The following is a 22,022-nucleotide window of genomic DNA, read 5'->3' as shown; positions in this document are numbered from 1 at the left end:
ATGCTAATCAACAGTTACAGCTAAGTAGCGAAACTACTCATATCCTATAGTTTCAATGAAAATAAGGATAATGTACAGACCTTACTTACACTAATTATGGATAATTAGGATACCTAATGTAATTATAGTTATCTAATGTAATTATCTAATGCTAACCTAGCGTAATTATTATTATATAGAATCTACAAAATGCACTTGGTTCCAACTTGTTGCGTTGTTTAGTGGAAGGCAAAGTGCGACGGGGCACTGACTTGCCACCAAACGTTGAACATCTTAGAACGCCAAGCGTGCCGCACAGTTCCGCCGTACTTGACATAGTCCCCAAAACGTTTTGCACAGACGTTTTGGGACGCACCACTCTTGGCACGCGCCATGTGGTGTACATGATTTCTGAGAGAAAGTGACTCCTCGGCAAAGTGATTTAGGGGATTACGGACGATTGTTTTAAAGCAACTTTGCGGGTAATATGGGTTAGCATGCGTTGCTTATTATATATAGGAAAAAATGTACAATGACTGCTTATTGTTGGGGGCAGAATTGTTTTGTTAGCTTTTGTGATGTTTTGAGTTAAATTTGAAACCTTGAAAGTTATTAATAATGTTATTTAACTTTTGAGGTTTTTCTTAAGAGTGAGACTAGATTTTAATCCTTTTAAAGTTCCGAAATACGACGTCAATGGGCCCAAGTAACATTCTATAAATACGGGACTCCCGATAGATTAGTCGAAAGTCTATCTAAGACTCGAAAACACACAGACTACATAATGAGAAATACCCCCTTGGTACAAGGTCTTCAAGTACCCTTTGTTAAGCCTCATATATATATATATATATATATATATATATATATATATATATATATATATATATATATATATATATATATATATATCTTATTTTATCCACACTGAAATGTACTAATTTTTAAAGCTTAAATATGGCCAAGCACTTTAGCATCAATATTTCTGTGTGAGTCATCACACTAGCTGACCTAAGCTTTTTTCACTGATTTTATTTTCTGAATACTGCCTTTGAGTTTTAGAAAGTCATTGATAAGTGCTTCCCATGATTGGTTGGCGTTTCCACTGGCCTGCGAGAGAGGAAATTTACCTTTGTGTGTTTAAATTTTTTATAGTTAGTTCGAGTTCAAATTAGTTAGTTAAAAGAGTTCAAGTTCACGTTCAATTCTGTCTTTGTTTGACTGTCTGGTGTCAAACTTGGGTCTCTAAAACCACTTAGCCGTCCTGGCTAAGTGGTTGGCGCGCTGGCTATTGAATCCTTTGTTCGAGGGACACGGGTTCGATTCCTGGCATGGCTGCTTATTTGGTTTAGGACGGGGGTCATTGGCGTGACTCTGTAAGCTCAGCCAAAGTCAACCCAGCTCTAAATGGGTACCTGGAAAAATCTGAGGAAGGTAAGTAGGAAGGGTGTGAGAAAGAACAGGATGGCTGGCCCCCAACACGCCCATTGCACTTCCTGGCTGAATACCAACGATCAGCACTACCAATTTGGACCTTGAGGGTCTAGTGCCGTCATACTTAATTAATTACTTTATTTACTCCTGGTCAATAAAAGTGAGTTATACTTTCTAAGTCCGCTTTTGGTTATCCCCTAGCCGGATTTGGTTAGGGAGATTGGTTAGGGTTGGTTTTAGGCGAGATTTTGATACATTTTGAGGGGTGACACCCAAATTTACACTCCCATAGAACAAATCTTCCTACCACTCCTCAATACCCGCTGTATCACGTCATACGGCTATTTTCCAAGCATAGAGTTAAGGAAATTAGTCAATTATATAGGTAGCTTTTATTAAATCCTTTAATATCAATTACTTGCCACGAAGCCTGCTGGGGGACAAGCATAAAAGGAAAAAAAATGTAGCGACTGGAGAAAAAATTGTTTGCCTTCTTCTTCAAAATTCTAAGTCCCCTTACCCTTCTCTAAAAAGAAAAAAACTTTTCTTGAATGTTCCGATTCGATCCCAAAGATATGAGACAAAACAGGTTATATTTAAACTGCTTTATAATTCATCACCTCTGTATACGCAACCTCTGTCCGCAACACCCGCTTGCTTCACACTTCAGATGTGAAAAAGAGAAACACTTATATTCCCTTTGATGAGTGGACACCAATTGAATCTGATTTTAAAGTACTATGGAGGAATACACTCCTAAGCTTTTTTTTAAATTATTATATGGCTAGGAGTTACAGAGACCTTCCATTTATACAAAGTAAGAGTGTTGTTACTTAATCAAACATTTGATTTTATTTGTTGATTAAGCGCTAATTAATGGTCTCATTAATCCTAAAATTTGCAAGAGGATTGAAGTTTAATATAGTTCATTGGAAAGAGCCTAAACGGGAATTAAACTCTTTGATACTTTTATACACGAAACAAGCGAGCTAAAGCAAAGACCAATTGGGAGAAATCGTCATGTCAGAGAGAATAGAGACAATCCAAAAAAGACGCCCAAGAATTATTTTCAATATCTCTTATATCTCCTATATCTTATATCTCCTTATATCTCTTATATCAATATACCCTTATATCTCCTTCCTTCGGAGAGCCAATCTGGCTACCCTCAAAGAAAGGGGACCGAAAACTAACTTGCGTTTCGCCAACAATGCCTTACATAACCCCCTGACAAATTCCTTTTTCCCCCCTTCGACCTTGCCTCCCCAGTTCTGCTAAAAAAAAGACTTCTCATCCCAATAAAATTGCCTATTGAAAGATAAAGAAGAACTTTCAGTTTCATACATAGTGACCATGTTAAATAAATGAGTCCCCATTGCATAACCTTGCAACTGTTTAATGCTCATTTTACAAATTTTGAGCTTTCTTTTTGTTATTTTAACCAAAATTTGTTTTGTTAGGTTTTAGTCACAACACTAATTGTCCTTGTGTTTTTTTATTTACTTTGTTCCTTTTTAAATACGTGAATTTTAAATCTTCTTGACATTTTTACAACCCTTTCGACATTTTGATAATTTAATTGTGACTTATATTTCTTGGTTTTGTGTGAATGTGCTTTTTGACTCTAAAGTGCGAACTCGGCCCAACTGGGTTTGCGATAGGTATTTTTCTTAAGCAAAAATCTTTTCTTATTTTAACCCCTTCTTCAAAAGCCAAAACCCTCAGTTTCCTTATCTCCTTCAAAATATCCCCGAATTTTTCAAAACGATCCCCCAGTAGCGAAAAAGTAGGATGTACATACCAAACAAATGAACTTCGTCACAGTTTTGTGAAATCAACTGATGGCAACTGACTGCATACAACCTCTACAGTACAATGAGTTATAGCTTATAGCCGCTTGTGTTCAGACAATAACGAAAAAACAGGTTTTTATGAGCACCCGAAAACCAACTGACTGATCTAATTTCCGCTCTCCATGGCAGTGTTGCCAGGTTGGGCTATTTCCCGCCAATTGGGCTATAAAATTTTCAGCTTCGCAGGACAAGTAACTAAAAACCCGCGAGGCGGGTTTTTGGGCTATAATGTTTTAAATCTCACTACTTTTGGGCTAGAAATTTAATTCGCTTGAAACCCCAAAAAACCATGTTAGAAAATTTTAGCTAGTTGGTCATTTACCTTCTTTGTAGATTTGAATCACAATATAAATATTATGTGTCTTGACTGTGGTTATCCCCTTGTAATTTGTGGGTACCCCATACCCTCATCACCATTCCTTGAAAATAAAAGTATGTAGAACGTTTACTCTACCGTCCCAACCCAATAAACATAATATATACGCATAATACCCTGACACCTTGTTTCTGAGCATTCGCTTCCGGCTTCTGAATGCTAGACGCAAGAAATCAGAGTGGAAAGTTATCGAAGAATGTAATGAAACTTTGCATTCTGATGTTTCGGAATAACAGCGAAATTAGCCAAGCAGACAGGGTGAATTTTGTTAGTTTGAAATATTCAATCACGGAGGAGGATCTTGGAGTCAGACAAAAACTAGGAACAGGTAATTTAGCTTAAGTTTATCTTTAAAAGGAGCTGTTTAAAGGACTGGTAGTGCCCTGGGAAAATAAAAATGTTTAAAGTAGTGACAAACAACAATGAAGAACAAATGTATACAGTCAGAATACTTCCATCGGCAGCTATTGCAAAGATTCAAAAACAAAAGTAAAGAACAAAGAAACATACGGTTCGAAGATAATCTGCAGGAAGAATTAAAAACACTCAAAAACAGAAGGGAAGATAAATGAAATATGCGGCTGAAATATATGCCACAGCGAGAACAAGGAAATATACGGTTAAAGGCTAAGCGGCAATGATAATTACCTGCAAATGCGAGATAGTGAGCATCAGAAAGTGTAAACAATAGTAAAATCATATATAGAATAATTTCTATTCTTTTTAGTTTTAATGCTGCTCCTTACTTTCATTAAAAAAACTTGTTTTTTTTATTTAATTTCTGAACGTTTTTGATTTAAGGCAAGTTTTGATTTTGGGTCACCGTACATGAATAATTAAAACAAAATTTGCATATTAATTTTACTGTTTTTCTAAATGGCTTTCTCGAAATTTTTTTCTGACGTAACTTATGAATTAACTTAATAAACGAACTTCTATATTCGAATGTTTTTATTACGCATATTGGGTAGTTAGCCACGCTCTTTACTCTAAAGTTCGAATTTTGTTCAAATCACTAACCCAGAATCACAAAGACTGGTTAATTAGAATAGATAGCTCTTTTGAAAGTTCTTAAAAAAAACTTTAGCGTAAAGAGTGGGGTATTAAATAAGGGGTGAACTCCGTTATATACGTAATGATTTCTGTTCGTTTTAAGTTTTAATGTTGCTCCTTACTTTCAGTTGAAAAAACTTGTTTTCTTAATTTAATTTCTGATCGTTTTTAAATATTGCTGGGAAATCCGGCGCCCCCTTCATAGATATGTCCTTATCCCAAGGAAACATCCTCCCCCGTAACCCCCTTCTCTGACTCCCCCCAACCAGATAAAAATTCCTCCTGAAAACGTCTGTATACTTCCCAATAACCAATACTATATGTAAACAATGGGCAAAGTTCATAACTTGCAGCCCTTCCCCCGGGAACTGTGGTGGATTAAGTCATCCTCAAAGACATATATATTAGATTTTCGAATATGTTGAACAAAATGGTTGTCTCAAAACTTTGATTGTGTGACTTCGGGAAAAAAATGAGCGTGGGAGGGGGCCAGTTGCCCTCCAATTTTTTTGATCACTTAAAAAGGGCACTAGAACTTTTAATTTACGTTCAAATGAACCCTCTCACGGTACTCTAGAACTACTGGATCGATACGATCACCCCTGGGGAAAAAACAAACAAACATAAAGACCTTTCAACCAAACATCAAACATCAGTGACCTTTCTTCTGGCAAAAAATACAAAATTCCACATCTTTGCAGGTTAAAGCTTGAAACTTCTATAGTAGGGTTCTTTGATACGCCGAATTCGATAGTTTGATTTTTATTAAAGTTCTATGACTTTTAGGGGTTGTTTCCCCCTTTTTTCGAAAATACGGAAAATTTTCTCAGGCGTACAAATGTGTAGGTAACTTTTGATGGGTAAGACTAAAGCTGGTGAAACTTATATATTTGAAATTAACATAAAAATCTGGTTCTTTTGATGTATCTATTGTTATCAAAATTCCGTTTTTTAGAGTTTCGGTTACAATTGAGCCGGGTCGCTCCTTACTTACAGTTCGTTACCACGAACTGTTTGATCGTGGTATGCATGCAATAAAACGAGTGTGTAAAGAACAACTTGTCTTTTTGGTTTTGGTTTTCAGTGAAGCACTTGTCAATTTTACGACGGCATACGTGGAGGGGGTTGTTAGTTTTTTCGTTCACAGAGCTCTTTTTTGCTTTTGACCTATACTTATGCGTAGGTTATCTGATACGCCAATTGTATTTTTCCTTTGTTTACCCATAACAGCGCAATAATAGGGTTTTAACAACGTTCACTAGTTTTGAGGTACTTTTGGGCTATTAATTGCTCGTCTTTGGGCTATACATAATGCAAAAACCTGGCAACACTGCTCCAGGGAAGCTGTTCTAATACCCGTTATACAATAGCTATAGCATCACGTCATAGTTTTCAGATTGTCAGTATTCGCTTGTTCCATCCCACCAAATCATTAGAAAATGTAAGTTAAGCAAAATTGTTTTTCGCCTAATTACATACAAGTTTTTAGCGAGTTTGCACATAATTGGAACTCATTGATTATATTGTGTTTTTTTTGTAAGCAAGCGGGAATCTATGGTTATGTATATGCAATATTTTATAATAGCAAATGAGAGTACGTTCTTTATAACTGCGGAGTCAGACAGGGTAAAAAACACAGTCGATATTGACATATTTTGTCTTTCATTTTCCACGATTTTCCTGTTATGCAAGGTCTTATGTTATGCAAGGTCTCTTTTGCAATACTTGTTGTTGGTCCTCGGAAATCAAGACTTGCACTTCAAACCAGAGACAATGCTTGGATTCTAGGTTATTAGAGTTCGCATAAATGGTAAACAGAAAACAGTGAAAAAAGAAAAAATGAATACCCTGATATATCCTGGATGAACGACCATATCAACCACGGGGATATCCTGATGAGGATAAAATTCATATTCAGATTGAGTATCCCATTCTCCAATTCGTGCTTTTAGTGAAGTTGGAGTTCGCCTGGAAATAATTGAAATAAATCCTAATTGTGAACAAAATTTCTTTTCATTTCACATCCTTCGTTACGTTATTTTCTCACCTACAAAAAGACGAAGAACGAAAAAAAATAATACAGAAAACAAAGATAATGCAAACAAGGATACAAAATAACACACTGAATAACGAAAACAAAGCATACATTTCGCTAAAGACCTCCGTTAGGTCGTCTTCATTGCTATATACATGTATTAAATAAATAAAAAAACAGGTTTTTTTTTAACTGAAAGTAAGGAGCGACATTAAAACTTAAAACGAACAGAAACTATTCCGTATATGAAAGGGACTGTCCCCTCCTCATCGCCTCGCTCTTTACGCTAAAGGTTTTTATTGTTTTAAAAAATAAAGTTGTGTGACAGAGTCAAACTTTAGCGTAAACAGCGAGGCGGTAAAGAATAGCTTGTCTGCATTTACATTATTCTGCAGATAAATTGTCTGCAGAAATTATTCCGTATATTAAAGGGGCTGTCCCCTCCTCAACGCTCTCGCTCTTTACGCTAAAATTTTTTATTATTTTAAAAAATAAAATTGTGAGACAGAGTCAAACTGTAGCGTAAAGAGCGAGGCGTTGAGGAGGGGAAAATCCCTTTCATATACGGAATAATTTCTGTTCGTTTTAAGTTTTAATTTGGCTCCTTACTTTCAGTTAAAAAAAACTTGTTTTTTTATATTTATTTTCGGAATGTTTTGAATTAATGCAGCTTTGCTTTTGGCTCACCGTACAGGAATAATTAAAACAAAATTTGCACGTATATTAGGGGTTCACCTCCTAGTCAATACCTCGCTCTTTACGCTAAAGTTCAAATTTTGATCCAATTCTTTAAGAATGGTCCCTTAATCACAAAGGCCGTTAATTAGAATAAATAGCTCTGATGAAAGTACAAGAAGAACTTTGGCATGAAGAGCGAGGTAATGACAAGGGAGAGAACCCAATCATGTACGTAATGATTTCTGTTCGTTTTAAGTTTTGATTTTACTCCTTACTTTCAGTTGAATTTTTTTAAATTTAATTTCCGATCGTTTTTTTTAAATAATGCTGGGAAATCCGGCACCCCCTTCATACCAATGTCCCTTCCCCCATGGAAAGATCCTCACACGTTATCCCCGATTCCCCCCTAACTACCGGAAAAAATCACCCTTGAAAACTTCTGTATACTTCCCGATAACCAATACTATATGTAAACATTGGGAAAAGTTCATAACTTGCAGACCTTCCCCCGGGGACTGTGGGGGATTAAGTCATCCTCAAAGACATAGTTATTGTATTTTGAGACCATGCTGAAGAAAATGGCTATCTCAAAATTTTGATCGGGTGACTTTGGGAAAAAATGAGCGTGGGAGGGGGCCTAATTGCCCTCCATTTTTTTGCTCACTTAAACAGGGCAATAGAACTTTTAATTTCCGTTCAAATGAACCCTCCCGCGATATTCTAGGACCACTCTAGGTCGATATTCTAGGTCGATACGATCACCCCTGGACAAAAAAAACACGCATCCGTGATCTTTCTTCTGGCAAGAAATACAAAATTCCACATTTTTGCAGATAGGAGCTATACTACTATAGTAGGGTTTTCTGATACGCTGAATCTGACGGTGTGATTTTCATTAAAGTTCTATGACTTTTAGGGGATGTTTCTCCCTTTTTTTTAAAATAAGGCAAGAAGACTAAACTTGATGGAAATTATATATTTGAAATCATTATAGAAATCTGCTTTTTTTGATGTATCTATTGATCGAAATTCTGTTTTTTACTGAATTTTGACTCTGTCTCACAATTTTATTTTTTAGTACAATGAAAAACTTTAGCGTAAAGAGCGAGGCGTTGAGGAGGAGACAGCCCCTTCCGGATACGGAATAATTTCTGTTCGTTTTAAGTTTTAATGTCACTCCTTACTTTCAGTTAAAAAAACTTGTTTTTTATTTAATGTTTATAAAGAGCGAAACTGAACAAAGATTTTTGATACGAAGTTTTCCCTGCATCTGTGTTTCTATTGATATTTCCCTATATTTGTAGAATTCTGTCAAACTAGTGGTTCACTGAAAACTGAGCTTGCTTGAGTTTTTCAGATCTGCCGGCTACTTCCCGAATTTTCTGCTCCTAACCCTGTTTTGTACTGAGAGATGCCTTTTTAGACTGAGAGATGCCGTAGACAAAGTTTTAAGAGAAGAGCAGTGCGGTTTTAGAAAAGGTAGAGGATGTGTCGACCAAATTTTCACTCTTAGGCTAATAATTGAGAAGTGCCTGAGAGTAGTAAGCGCCCAATTCGTTGAAAATATACATTCAGATATACGCCTGAGGCATAGGTATGTGTTTATATTTTAAATGAATTGGGGTTACCAAGGTCATAAGCAAAGAGGTGTAATTTCTATAGAAGGTATAGTAATGAGAAATATCATATGGAATTTGCTTTAAGCTTTATACTTTGCATACGTGACCGTACCAAACTGGTTGGGTATAATCTGTTCTGGCTCAAGATTTTTCTGACATAATTAACTGAATTTATATTTCATTATAATAAAGTTTTTTTTTTAGGTTGCATCCGTGTCTGAAAAACCGGTTTATCTTTTTAGTTTTCTTTACATTACATAGTAGTAAGAGAATTGAATTCAAAGAGACTAGTTTTTATTTGCAGTGATTTTAGTAGAGGAAAAAAATGAGGGGGTGCATTTACATTATTGGAGATTAATGATGGAGCTAGCAACAGTGATGTAATTACTTCTTTAGTTTACGAGATTTGCGAATTTTTTTTGCGAAAAGATATTTGCGAAAAGATATTTGCGTAGACGCTTACAAGGGACATTGCTAGAAAGTATTCAATAGCTTAATTGAAAAGTAACGATAGAATGACATTGTGACTTGACCTAGCTTTACCTCACCGATGTGGTCTTTATAATACTTAAGTAACGTTTGAAAAATATTGTCAATTTAAAAAGAAAGGGCTGAAACGTGTTCGGCGGGGGGGGGGTGGCAGCGAGGGGTGAGGGGCACGAGGGTTCAGTTACAGAGGAGCCCGGGGCCCGGAGGGCGTTCGGTCATCCCCGGGTTCCGGTACAAGGGGGGTTCAGGTGCCCTGGGGCGATCCCTTTTTTTTTTTATTAAAAATGGCTCCCTGTTTTAAAAATAACTTTTTATTCTTAGGCTTGGAGCATTTGGTGACTAGATATTAAAAGTAATGACATTAATCACGGAGGTTCAGTTGTACAGGGGTTTCATTTATACAGGGGTTCAGTTACATGGGGGTTCTTTGTGTTAAATAAGTAGTTTTTGTATCTTTTAAAAGAACTTTACGGGGATTGAGAGACTCAGTTGCCTAATTCCTTGTGATTTTTATTTACTTGATGCTCATTAAAAACGAAATTTTTGTGTTATATAAGTAGTATTTGTATCTTTTAAAAGAGCTTTACGGGGATTGAGAGACTCAGTTGCCTAATTCCGAGTTATTTTTATTTACTTGTTGGTCATTAAAATCGAAATTTTTGTGTTAATTAAGTAGTTTTTGTATCTTTTAAAAGAGCTTTAAGGGGTTTGAGAGACTCAGTTGCCTAATTCCGTGTGATTTTTATTTACGTGAAGGTCATTAAAAACGAAATTTTTTTTTTAAATAAGTAGTTTTTGTGTCTTTTAAAAGAGCTTTATGGTGATTGAGAGACTCAGTTGCCTAATTCCGTGTGATTTTTCTTTACTTGATGGCCATTAAAAACGAAATTTTGTTGTTAAATAAGTAGTTTTTGTATCTTTTAAAATAGCTTTACGGGGATTGAGAGACTCAGTTGCCTAATTCCGTGTGATTTTTCTTTACTTGATTGTCATTAAAAACTAAATTTTCTTTTTAAATTAGTAGTTTTTGTATCTTTTAATAGATCTTTACGGGGATTGAGAGACTCAGTTGCCTAATTCCGTGTGATTTTTCCTTACTTGGTGGTCATTAAAAACGAAATTTTTGTGTTAAATAAGTAGTTTTTGTATCTTTTAAAAGAGCTTTACGGGGATTGAGAGACTCAGTTGCAAAAGTCCGTGTGGTTTTTCTTTACGTGATTGTCTTTAAAAACGAAATTTTAGTGTTAAATAAGTAGTTTTTGTATCTTTTAAATGAGCTTTAAGTGGATTGAGAGACTCAGTTGCCCAATTCCGTGTGTTTTTTCATTACTTGTTAGTCATTAAAAAAGAAATTTAGTTGTTAAATAAGTAGTTTTTGTATCTTTTAAAAGATCTTTACGGGGATTGAAAGACTCTGTTGCCTTTTTCAGTGTGGTTTATGTTTAATTGGTGGTCGTTAAAAACGTATAGTTTGTTAATTAAATGCTGATGGTTCACATAAGTCAGTAGCAGTACTGGGTTATAGAGAATCAGGTTCTTAATACCGTGTGGTTTTTCTTTACGGGGTATAAATTAATCTCAAAATTTACTTTTTATTAAATAAGTTTTTGTATCCATTAATTTTTAGTTCATTGGTTTGATAGACTCAGATGTCGGTTTCAGTGTGGTTTTTCTTTACTTGGTTGTCATTAAAAACGAAATTATTGTGTTAAATAAGTAGTTTTTGTATCTTTTAAAATAGCTTTAAGGGGTTTGAGAGACTCTGTAATTCACTAGTTTTTCAGTAAAGACACTCAATATCCTAAAAGTGTTTAATTCAAACTTTTTTAGAACTTCGAAATTTTTCAACTTTATTTATTTTTTTCTTTCTGTAAATAAATTAAAATTTCAAAATATGCTTACAGTTCTAACAATTGCTCTCTATGATTTGTCAGAGACACGATGTGACTTTCCCACTGGCATTCTATGACTGGTTATTGACAGCGCTCTGTGATTGGTCAGAGACACGATGTGACTTTCCCACTGGTATTCTATGACTGGTTATTGACACAACCTAATCTATTGCATGTATTAAATCAGTATTTTTTACGCAGTGGAACGATAAACACATAAGTCATATCTTTAAAAAAAAGTGAAGATGGAACATTTTAATAAAGTGTGTTTACATAACAAGGTTATTGTAGCATTGAATGCCGACAAAGAGAAATATTTAAACTTTGAAACAAGTACAGGTGGTAGCACTCTTGGAAATGTATGCATGAATTGTCATGACAGTAAGGAATTAAATTTCTTTGGAATACCGAAAAAATTCAACTCTTATGTTGGTGTTTATGCGAGATTGAGATATCCAGAGATGATTGCACTCAAAGAGAGTGCCACCATAAAAATAATCATTGATGATAGAGGACAACTCCTTGCTACTATTGCAGGTAACACATTACCTACTGATACATCCAATCGTCACCTTTCGGGTATTAGCATTCAACGGAAGATCAATAAAAGAAAGGCCTACTCTTCTACTAATATCGTAAACCATATCTTGTCTACGTGCCGAAACTGTTACCTGCGTAAAAATAATGTGATAATAGACAGTGAAATTGCCAGAAAAATAAAAAGGGCATTGTCAGAAAATATCACGATGGAATATAAAGATGAATCGATGAAAAACAAAGCACCAGCAAACGTTACTGCCATTGGTCAAACAGTCATTGAACCAAATAATAACAAATACGAAAAGCATATTGAGCCTTTTGATGAGACACCAGTAAAAATTGTGTATGACTCAAAATGGAATAATGATTATTCTACTGATTACGAACTAAGAGAAGACAATAGCTATAATATCAAGAGAGAACATGGTGAACTATTTTATGGAACAGATTCAAAATGTCCAAAGTTAATTGTTGATATTAATAATGTATCATAATATATTTATTGTATTAATATTCTACATAGCATTATTTCATTAAAAATATATTTTGCATTACATTGTTATGTGATCATTATTTTTAGAGTAAGCTAGCATATCAAACGTTTAGAATGTCTAATAAAACGTCGGAGATGTAAGAAAAGGAATTTGCATACATCCATTGTCAGACACATGGTGACAAATTTTTTCTTGATTTCACCTCCTTGATAAATAAAAAAATACATTTCATTCAAGAAATTATAACGAAACTCTAAGTAAGCTACAAACTCTGTCTTGAAGTTACTTCATGGATACACACTTCAGAAACTTCAATTAAGAAATTATCAAAAAATTGTAAGTAAGTAAAAAATTCTTTCAAAAATATATTAATACTTTTAAGCAAAAAATATCTTTAATATTAACACGTCTTTACTCTTTATAATAGTTTTATTAATTTAATTAAATTATGAATAAATTGTAATTAAGTAACAATAGCTTTCTTGAATTCGCTTCCTGGACACAATACAGATATTTAATTCAAGAAATAATAATAAAATCGCAAGTAAGTAATAAAGTCTTTATTGTTTCCCCCTATTGGATACACAATAATGAAATTTCAATCAAGAAATTATGAATGAATTCTAAATAGGTAACACACTCATGCTACCTCATGTATACACAATGCAGAAATTTCATTTAAGAAATTATAAAAAATTTTAAGTAAGTAGCAAATTCTTTCTTGAATTCGCCTCCTGGGTAAATAAAAAAAGACAATTCATTAAAGAAATTATGAAAAAAATTGTAAGTAAGTAGCAAATTCTTTCTTGAATTTACCTGCTGAATAAACAAAAAAAGACATTTCGTTCGAGAAATTATGAAAAAATTCAAAGTAAGTAACAAACTCTTTATTGTTTTCATGACTTAAGATACACTATGTATAAATTTAATTAAATAAATTATGAAAAAATTCTCAGTAATTAGCAATTTCTTTCTTGAATTCAACTCTTGGATACAAAATACTGAAATTTCATTAAGGAAATTATTAAAAAAAAAAAAAATTATTTATTGAAGTAAAATAGTGGATAAACAATAAAGAAATTTAATTCAAGAAATTGTGAAAATATTTGTAAGTAATTAAAAAAATCTTTTTATTTTCACCTCTTGGATATACAGTACAGATACTTCATTCAAGAAATTATGAAAAAATCGCAAGTAAGTACCTTTTTTTCTCTTTATCAAAAACAATTTTCACTTAGCTACACGATGTAGAAATTTAATTCAAGAAATTAGGAAAAAATTCTCAGTAAGTAACAATTTCTTTCTTGAAGTCAACTCATGGATACACAATACAGAAATTTCATTCAAGAATTTCATGACTTAGATACACGATGTAGAAATTTGATTCAAGAAATTATGAAAAAATTCTCAGTAAGTAACAATTTCTTTCTTGAAGTCGTCTATTGGATACACAATGCGGAAATTTCATTCAATAAATTATGAAAATATTTGTAAGTAAGTAACAAACTCTTTATTGATTTCACCTCTTGGATATACAGTACAGATACTTCATTCAAGAAATTGTGAAAAAATCGCAAGTAAGTAACTTTTTTTTCTCTTTATCACAAACAATTTTCACTTAGCTTAATGATGTAGAAATTTAATTCAAGAAATTATTTAAAAATTCTCAGTAATTAACAATTTCTTTCTTGAAGTCAACTCTTGTATAAGAAATACGGAAATTTGATTCAAGAAATTATGAAAAAATTGTAACTAAGTAGCAAATTCTTTCTTGAATTTACCTGCTGGACAAACAAAAAAGAAATTTCGTTCAAGAAATTATGACAAAATTCTAAGTAAGTAAAAAACTCTTTATTTTTTTAACGATTTAGATATACGACTTAGAAATTTAATTCAAGAAATTTTGAAAAAATTCCAAATTAGCAAATTCTTTATTTAATTAACCTGTTGGATAAAAAAAAAAAAAAAAAAAAAGAAATTTAGTTCAAGAAAATATGAAAAAAATATAAGTAAGAAACAAACATTTTTTTTTTAACGTGTTAGAAATACCATTTATAAATTAAATTCATTAAATTATTAAAAAATTCTCAGTAAGTAACCATTTCTTTCTTGAAGTTAACTCTTGGATACACAAGACGGAAATTTCATTCAAGAAATTATGAAAATATTTGTAATTAAGTAACAAACTCTTTATTAATTTCACCTCTTGGATATACAGTACAGATACTTCATTCAAGAAATTATGAAAAAATCGCAAGTAAGTAGCTTTTTTTTTCTTTATCACAAACAATTTTCACTTAGCTACACGATGTGTGAAATTTAATTCAATAAATTATGAAAAAATTTTAAGTAAGTAACAATCTATTTCTTTACTTAAAATCTTTTATAAAAACAATAAGGAAATTTCATTAAAGAAATTATAAAAAATATTTGTAAGTAAGTAACAAGCTCTTTATTTATTTCACCTCTTGAATATACAGTACAGATACTTCATTCAAGAAACGTGATTAAACACGTTTTGAAACTACATGCTATTTGTATGCCGTTCCTTGGCACCTTTCCAAACGAACAGGGATTCCCCACTGGTTCCTACACCTTGCAAAAAAAGTGAGCAGTACTAAAACTCCACGTTTTCAACCAGACTGGTTTTTTAGGCGCCACTACGGAGATATATGCAACTTCGACCGATCTGTATTTCTATTTTTTAAGGTTCATTTAGACGAATTTACGGGGGCCCCCGTAAATTCGTCTAAATTAAACAAACAAAAAAGACAAAAAGCAATTAAGAAAGTGAATAAATCACAATATATTCCACTAACAAAAAACTATGGTTTACAAATTGGAGTTTTATTAATTCTCAATTTTTTGCAATGTGTAGGAACCAGAGGGGACTCCCTGTTCGTGTGGAATGGTGCCAAGGAAAGGCATACAAATAGCATGTAGTTTCAAAACCTGTTTAATCACGTTTCTTTAATGAAGTATCTGTACTGTATATTCAAGAGGTGAAATCAATAAAGAGCTTGTTACTTACTTACAAATATTTTTTATAATTTCTTGAATGCAATTTCCGTATTGTGTGTATCCAAGAGTTGACTTCAATAAAGAAATTGTTACTTACTGAAAATTTTTTAATAATTTCTTGAATTAAATTTTCCACATCGTGTAGATAATTTAAAATTTTTTGTGATAAAGAAAAAAAAAGCTACTTACTTGCGATTTTTTCATAATTTCTTGAATGAAGTATCTGCACTGTATATCCAAGAGATGAAATTAATAAAGAGTTTGTTACTTACTAACAAATATTTTCATAATTTATTGAATGAAATTTCCGTATTGTGTATCCAAGAGTTAACTTCAAGAAAGAAATTGTTACTTACTGATAATTTTTTCATAATTTAATTAATTTAATTTATGAAAAGTATATATAACTAGTTAAAAAAATAAATTTTTGTAATTAATTAGAATTTTTTAAAAATTTATTTAACGAAATTTAATTTTTTTTTTTTTTTTTTTTTTTAAAAAAGTTGAATACAATAAATAATTTGCTAATTATAATGTTAATTTTTTAAAAATTTATTTAATTAAATTTATAGGTCGTATATCTAACTCATTAAAACAATAAATATTTTGTTAATTACTTAGAATTTTATCATAATTTCTTTAACGAAATTTCTTTTTTGTTTGTCCAGCAGGTAAATTCAAGAAAGAATTTGCTTCTTAGTTACAATTTTTTCATAATTTCTTGAATCAAATTTCCGTATTTCGTATCCAAGATTTGACTTCAAGAAAGAAATTGTTACTTACTGAGAATATTTCAATAATTTCATGAATTAAATTTATACCTCATTTAGCTATGTGAAAATTGCTTGTTATAAAGAGAGAAAAAAGTTACTTACTTGCGATTTTTTCACAATTTCTTGAATGAAGTATCTGTAGTGTATATCCAAGATGTGAAATCAATAAAGAGTGTGTTACTTACTTACAAATATTTTCATAATTTCTTGAATGAAATTTCCGCATTGTGTATCCAAGAGACGACTTCAAGAAAGAAATTGTTACTTACTAAGAATTTTTTCATAATTTCTTGAATCAAATTTCTACATCGTGTATCTAAGTCAGGAAATTCTTGAGTGAAATTTCCGTATTGTGTATCCATGAGTTGACTTCAAGAAAGAAATTGTTACTTACTGAGAATTTTTTCCTAATTTCTTGAATTAAATTTCTACATCGTGTAGCTAAGTGAAAATTGTTTTTGATAAAGAGAAAAAAAGGTACTTACTTGCGATTTTTTCATAATTTCTTGAATGAAGTATCTGTACTGTATATCCAAGAGGTGAAAACAAAAATATTTTGTTACTTACTTAAAAATATTTTCACAATTTCTTGAATGAAATTTCTGTATTGTTTATCCAAGAGTTTACTTCAATAAATAAATTGTTTTTTTTTTAATAATTTACTTAATTAAATTTCCGTATTGTTTATAAAAGAGTTGAATTAAAGAAATAAATTGATAATTACTGAGAATTTTTTAATAATTTATTTAATTAAATTTATAAAAAGTGTATATAATTAATGAAAACAATAAAGAGTTTGTTACTTACATTGAATTTTTTCGTAATTTCTCGAATGAAATGTCTTTTTTTGTTTATTAAGCAGGTGAATTCAAGAAAGAATTTTCTACTTACTTACAATTTTTTCATAATTTCTTTAGTGAATTGTCTTTTTTATTGACCCAGGAGTCGAATTCAAGAAGGAATTTTCTACGTACTTAAAATTTTGCATAATTTCTTACAGGAAATTTCTGCATTGTATATCCATGAGGTAAAATGAGTGTTTTACATATTTAGACTTGCTTCATAATTTCTTGAATGAAATTTCAGTATTGTGTATCCAATAGGGGACAATACTAAAGATTTTATTACTTACTTGCGATTTTATTATTATTTCTTGAATTAAATATCTGTATTGTGTCCAGGAAGTGAATTCAAGAAAGCAATTGTTACTTACTTACAATTTCTTCATAATTTAATGAAATGAATAAAACTATTCTAAAGAATAAAGACGGGTTAAGCTTAAAGATATTTATTGCTTAAACGTATTAACATATTTTTGAAAGAATTTGCTACTTACTTACAATTTTTGATAATTTCTTAAATGAAATTTCTGCATTGTGTATCCATGAGGTAACTTCAAGACAGAGTTTGTAGCTTACTTAGAGTTTCGTCATAATTTCTTGAATGAAATGTCTTTTTTATTTATCCAGGAGGTGAATTCAAGAAAAAATTTGTCCCCATGTGTCTGACAATGGATGTATGCAAATTCCTTTTCTTACATCTCCGACGTTTTATTAGACATTCTAAACGTTTGATATGCTATCTTACTCTAAAAATAATGAACACATAACAATGTAATGCAAAATATATTTTTAATGAAATAATGCTATGTAGAATATTAATACAATAAATATATTATGATACATTATTAATATCAACAATTAACTTTGGACATTTTGAATCTGTTCCATAAAATAGTTCATCATGTTCTCTCTTGATATTATAGCTATTGTCTTCTCTTAGTTCGTAATCAGTAGAATAATCATTATTCCATTTTGAGTCATACACAATTTTTACTGGTGTCTCATCAAAAGGCTCAATATGCTTTTCATCTTTGGTATTATTTGGTTCAATGACTGTTTGAGCAATAGCAGAAACGTTTGCTGGTGCTTTATTTTTCATCGATTCATTCTTATATTCAATAGTGATATTTTCTGACAACGCCCTTTTTATTTTTCTGGCACTTTCATTGTCTATTATCACATTATTTTTACACAGGTAACAGTTTCGGCACGTAGACAAGATATGGTTTACGATATTATTAGAAGAGTAGGCCTTTCTTTTATTGATCTTCCGTTGAATGCTAATACCTGAAAGGTGACGATTGGATGTATCAGTAGGTATTGTGTTACCTGCAATAGTAGCAAGGAGTTGTCCTCTATCATCAATGATTATTTTTATGTTGGCATTCTCTTTGAGTGCAATCATCTCTGGAGATCTCAATCTCGCATAACTACCAACATAAGAGTTGAATTTTTTCGGTATTCCAAAGAAATTCAATTCCTTACTGTCATGACAATGCATGCATACATTTCCAATAGTGCTACCACCTGTACTTGTTTCAAAGTTTAAATATTTCTCTTTGTCGGCATTCAATGCTACAATAACCTTGTTATGTAAACACACTTTATTAAAATGTTCCATCTTCACTTTTTTTTTAAAGATATGACTTATGTGTTTATCGTTCCACTGCGTAAAAAATATTGATTTAATACATGCAATAGATTAGGTTGTGTCAATAACCAGTCATAGAATACCAGTGGGAAAGTCACATCATGTATCCGACAACTCACAGAGTGCTGTCAATCAACGGTCATAGAATGCTAGTGGGAAAGTCAAATCTTGTCTCTGACCAATCACAGTGCGTAAGTGTTAGAACTGTTAGCATATTTTGACATTTTAAGTTATGTACAGAAAGAAAAAATAAATAAAGTTGAAAAATTTCGAAGTTTTAAAAAAGTTTGAATTAAACACTTTTAGGATATTGAGTGTCTTTAATTAAAAACTAGTGCATTACAGAGTCTCTCAAACCCCTTAAAGCTCTTTTAAAAGATACAAAAACTACTTATTTAACACAAAAATTTCGTTTTTAATGACCACCAAGTAAAGAAAAACCACACGGAAACCGGCAACTGAGTCTCTCAAACCCCTTAAAGCTCTTTTAAAAGATACAAAAACTAATTATTTAACACAAAAATTTTGTTTTTAATTACTACCAAGTAAAGAAAAACCACACGGAATTAGGCAACTGAGTCTCTCAAACCCCGTAAAGCTCTTTTAAAAGATGCAAAAACTACTTATTTAACACAAAAATTTCGTTTTTAACGACCACCAAGTAAACATAAAACTCACGTAAAAAGGCAACTGAGTCTCTCAACCACCTTAAATCTCTAATAAAATATAGAAAAAATACTTATTAAACACTAAAATGTCTATTTTAATGACTACCAACTAATGAACAAACACAAGGAATTAGGCAACTGAGACACTAAATCCCCTAAAAGCTCATTTAAAAGATACAAAAACAACTAAATTAAAACCCAAATTTCGTTTTTAATGACCATCCATTAAAGAAAAACCACACGGAATTAGGCCACTGAGTCTCTCAAGCCCCGTAAAGCTCTTTTAAAAGATACAAAAACTACTTATTTAACACAAAAAGTTCGTTTTTAATGACAAGCAAGTAAGGAAAAATCACACGGAATTAGGCAACTGAGTATCTCAATCCCCGTAAAGGTCTTTTAAAAGATACAAAAACTACTTATTTAACACTAAAATTTCGTTTTTAATGAACAACAAGTAAAGAAAAATCACACGGAATTAGGCAACTGAGTCTCTCAATCCCCTTAAAGCTAATTTAAAAGATAAAAAAACTAATTATTTAACATTAAAATTTCGTTTTTAATGACCACCAATTAACGAAAAATCACACGGAATTAGGCAACTGAGTCTCTCAATCACCATAAAGATCTTTTAAAAGACACAAAAACTACTTATTTAACAAAAAAATTTAGTTTTTAATGACCTTCAAGTAAATAAAAATCACAAGGAATTAGGCAACTGAGTCTCTCAAACCCCGTAAAGATCTTTTAAAAGATACAAAAACTACTTATTTAACACAAAAATTTCGTTTTTAATGACCATCAAGTAAAGAAAAATCACACGGAATTAGGCACCTGAGTCTCTCAATCCCCGTAAAGATCTTTTAAAAGATACAAAAACTACTTATTTAACACAAAAATATCGTTTTTAAATAACATCAAGTAAAGAAAAATCACACGGAATTAGGCAACTGAGTCTCTCAATCCCCGTAAAGTTCTTTTAAAAGATACAAAAACTACTTATTTAACACAAAGAACCCCCATGTAACTGAACCCCTGTATAACTGAAACCCCTGTACAACTGAACCTCCGTGCTAAATTTCATTACGGTTAATATCTAGCCACCAAATGCTCCAAGCCTCAGAAGAAAAAGGGATTTTGAAAACAGGGAGCCCGATTTACGAAAAAAAAAAGGGATACCCCCGTGCAACTGAACCCCCTTGTAACTGAACCCGTGTATAACCGAAATCCCTCCGTGCAACTGTATCCTCTTTAACTGAACCCTCGTGCATCTCACCCCTCTATGCACCCCACCCCCCTCATAACACTTTTCAGCCATTTCTTTTTAAATTGAAAATATTTTTCAAACGTTACTTACGTATTATACAGACCACATCGGTGAGGTAAAGCTAGGTCAAGTCACAATGTCATTCTATCGTTACTTTTCAATTAAGCTATTGAATACTTTCTAGCAATGTCCCTTGTAAGCGTCTACGCAAATATCTTTTCGCAAATATCTTTTCGCAAAAAAAATTCGCAAATCTCGTAAACTAAAGAAGTAATTACATCACTGTTGTTAGCTCCATCATTAATCTCCAATAATGTAAATGCACCCCTCATTTTTTTCCTCTACTAATATCCTTGCAAATAAAAACTATTCTCTTTGAATTCAAGTCTCTTACTAATATGTAATGTAAAGAAAACTAAAAAGATACACCAGTTTTTCCAACACGGATGTAACCTAAAAAAACTTGTTTATCATGAAATAGAAATTCAGTTAATTGTGCCAGAAAAAACTTGAAGCAGAACAGATTATAACCAACCTGTTTGGTACGATCACGTACGCAAAGTATATACCTTCAAGCAAATTCTATATGATATTTCTAATTACTATAGCTTCTATAGAAACGGTACCTCTTTGCAAATGACCCTGGTAACCCCAATTCGTTTAAAATATACACACATACCCATGCCTAAGGCGTATATCTGAATGTATATTTTCAACGAATTGGGCGCTTACTACTCCTGAATTTTCAAACACCTCTGGTCCTCAGTTTTAGAAATTATAAGTAAATGTTCGATTCTGTTGATAGAAGAGCTTTGTTGAAGATTTTATCCTTTTATTGTATGCCAGACAAAATACACTAAAGTGATTAGTGCTGTTTACAAGAATAATACAGCTGCAGTTAATGTAGGACATGAGGTTAGCAGCTGGTTTTGTATTAAATCAGGAGTTAAGCAGGGCTCTGTTCTATCCCCCTTTACATGGATTATTTTGATAGACTTTGTTTTAAGGAGCACAGGAAAGACAATGGGAGACCACGGAATCAAATGGGGAGGAAAAAGTCTCCTGGACTTGGATTATGCTGATGATTTAAGCATCCTAGATGAAAGTGTGAGCAAAATGAATGAAGTTTTAGAGGTTTTGCGAGTTCAGAGTGCTAGAATTGGTTTGAAAATTAATGTTAGGAAGACTAAGTCACTAAGGCTAGGAATAAGTGAAGATTAAAAGGTGATGTTGGGTAATGAAAAGATTGATCAGGTGGGCAGCTTCACTTACCTTGGTAGTATTATTAGTAAAGATGGTGGGAGCAGTGAAGATGTTGAAAATAGAATAGCCAAGGCTCAGGGTGTTTTTTCATAGTT

At 32.2% G+C, this 22,022-nt stretch overlaps 1 protein-coding gene across 1 annotated transcript in view; it reads right to left on the bottom strand.

The window, feature by feature from the left end:
- LOC148953311 (phenoloxidase-activating factor 2-like) overlaps positions 1–22,022 on the bottom strand; it is a 100,272-nt gene that overhangs the window by 25,441 nt on the left and 52,809 nt on the right. Inside the window, exon 6 of the mRNA XM_089088476.1 lies at positions 6,543–6,663. Within this exon, the coding sequence (XP_088944602.1) occupies positions 6,543–6,663 (121 nt within the window). The remainder of the gene's footprint in view (positions 1–6,542; positions 6,664–22,022) is intronic.

The sequence above is a fragment of the Artemia sp. Qi Xiang Cuo genome, chromosome 4, assembly GCF_049724085.1.
Source record: "Artemia sp. Qi Xiang Cuo chromosome 4, ASM4972408v1, whole genome shotgun sequence".
Lineage (NCBI taxonomy): Eukaryota > Metazoa > Arthropoda > Branchiopoda > Anostraca > Artemiidae > Artemia > Artemia sp. Qi Xiang Cuo.
Note: the sequence above shows the minus strand (reverse complement) of the source record. Positions and strands in the feature narration are given on the sequence as shown.